Source organism: Sinocyclocheilus grahami, unplaced genomic scaffold, assembly GCF_001515645.1.
Source record: "Sinocyclocheilus grahami isolate Dianchi unplaced genomic scaffold, SAMN03320097.WGS_v1.1 scaffold2794.1, whole genome shotgun sequence".
NCBI lineage: Eukaryota > Metazoa > Chordata > Actinopteri > Cypriniformes > Cyprinidae > Sinocyclocheilus > Sinocyclocheilus grahami.
Window position 1 is genome coordinate 52,625 of NW_015507971.1, and position 1,482 is coordinate 54,106.

Below are 1,482 nucleotides of genomic sequence, written 5' to 3' on the forward strand. Positions count from 1 at the left end.
TGCCTTTCCGATCTGATATGTGATGTGAAAAGGGAGAAGAACGAGCTCAGCTAAAGGTAGATTCGAACTTGGGTCGATCGCATCAAAATTTTTTATTTTTTTGTGTGATGTTGTCTAGCACAACCACACATTGGTGGGCGGAGTTAGTGTAAATAGCCTTTGCAAACATAGTGGGCTATTTGCACTTAGTTTAAATAGACACTCCGTTTTTTCCATGCCTACCATATCAGCAACACCTCCAATTGGGTCTTGGCTTTTGAGCCACCTATAATTAATTGGTAACCTTTGCAGTTACGTGATCCAGTCACATTTTTCAATGAGTCACAATGAGTAGTCAGTAATGCAGCATGTACTTTTTTAAATAAATAGCTTGTGTTACTTTTTGTTACTTTATTTACTATTTATTTGAAATCTTCTCCGTTCCTCATGTTGAGAGAAATAGAGGCATATGTAGTTGTGCCTGCACCATAGTAGTTGTAATATGTAAGCATTATGGGTATTGCATTTTGTGTGTGTCATGCTTATCAGTCACATACAGAGTGAGTATCTGTCTTTCCAGTCCAACCTGAGATTTGTAATGAATTCAAGCACTTAAGTGTCATCCATTTGGTCATTATATATAGTGGACAAAAATAAGAGCACTGGCCACTATAAAAATTGCTGTTGTCATGACAAGTGGCACATCTACCTTTTTCTCGGTCCACTCTCGTTCGACAGGAACAGTGTAATGTGCCCTGTGGTCCATCTCTGTGCACAGCACACACACTATGGTCTGATCCTTCTTACAAAACAGCTCTAGTAACCTCTCATGCTTCTTACACATACAGTCCTCCAGGTTCTGCACGGGTTCGATCAGCTTGTGTTTGGTGAAGCGGGAAGTGTGGGTCTTTAAGTGCTCCTCACAGTAAGACGTCAAACAAACCAAGCAGGACTTTACTGCCTGTCGCTGAGGGCCAGTGCACACGTCGCAGGACACCTCTTGGGCCCATGGTCCATTAGCAGGTATCAGTTTAGGCATTTCTGTGGGGAGTTCCACAGGGCTCTGTCCTGGGTTCAGTTGCGTTATCTTCTGAAGTTTCGCAACTGCGTTTGTTCTAATTTCCTTAAACTGTTCAGAGATTTCCCTCAGCACTGTGTTGATGCTGATGTCGGGCTGCTTGAAGAAAGTCTTTTTGCACATCGGACACATAATACGGGCACTGGACTTCCAGTAGCTGCCAATGCATGCCATGCAGAAGTTGTGTCCACAAGGGATAGAGACAGGGTTGGTAAACACATCCAGACAGATGGCACAGTGCACCTGCTCCTCCGCTAACATGCTGGTGGGAGATGCCATTCCTGCATAGACAGAGGGAGAATCATGTGCCCTCCAAACAGATGCAGACTTCCAACTTTGAATAAAAATAATCTTTACAATGTATAGAAAGCATCGAGAGTTATATATACAAGCAGAGACTGTCCAAACTTAGTGTGACAGTTTGA

The 1,482-nt window shown here is 43.0% G+C and overlaps 1 protein-coding gene across 1 annotated transcript in view; it reads right to left on the reverse strand.

Annotated features, from left to right (window-relative positions):
- The window catches only part of LOC107575659 (E3 ubiquitin-protein ligase TRIM58-like), a 5,454-nt gene extending 4,118 nt beyond the window's left edge, over nt 1-1,336 (reverse strand). Inside the window, exon 1 of the mRNA XM_016262022.1 lies at nt 689-1,336. Within this exon, the coding sequence (XP_016117508.1) occupies nt 689-1,336 (648 nt within the window). The remainder of the gene's footprint in view (nt 1-688) is intronic.
- Nucleotides 1,337-1,482: the final 146 nt, after the last annotated feature.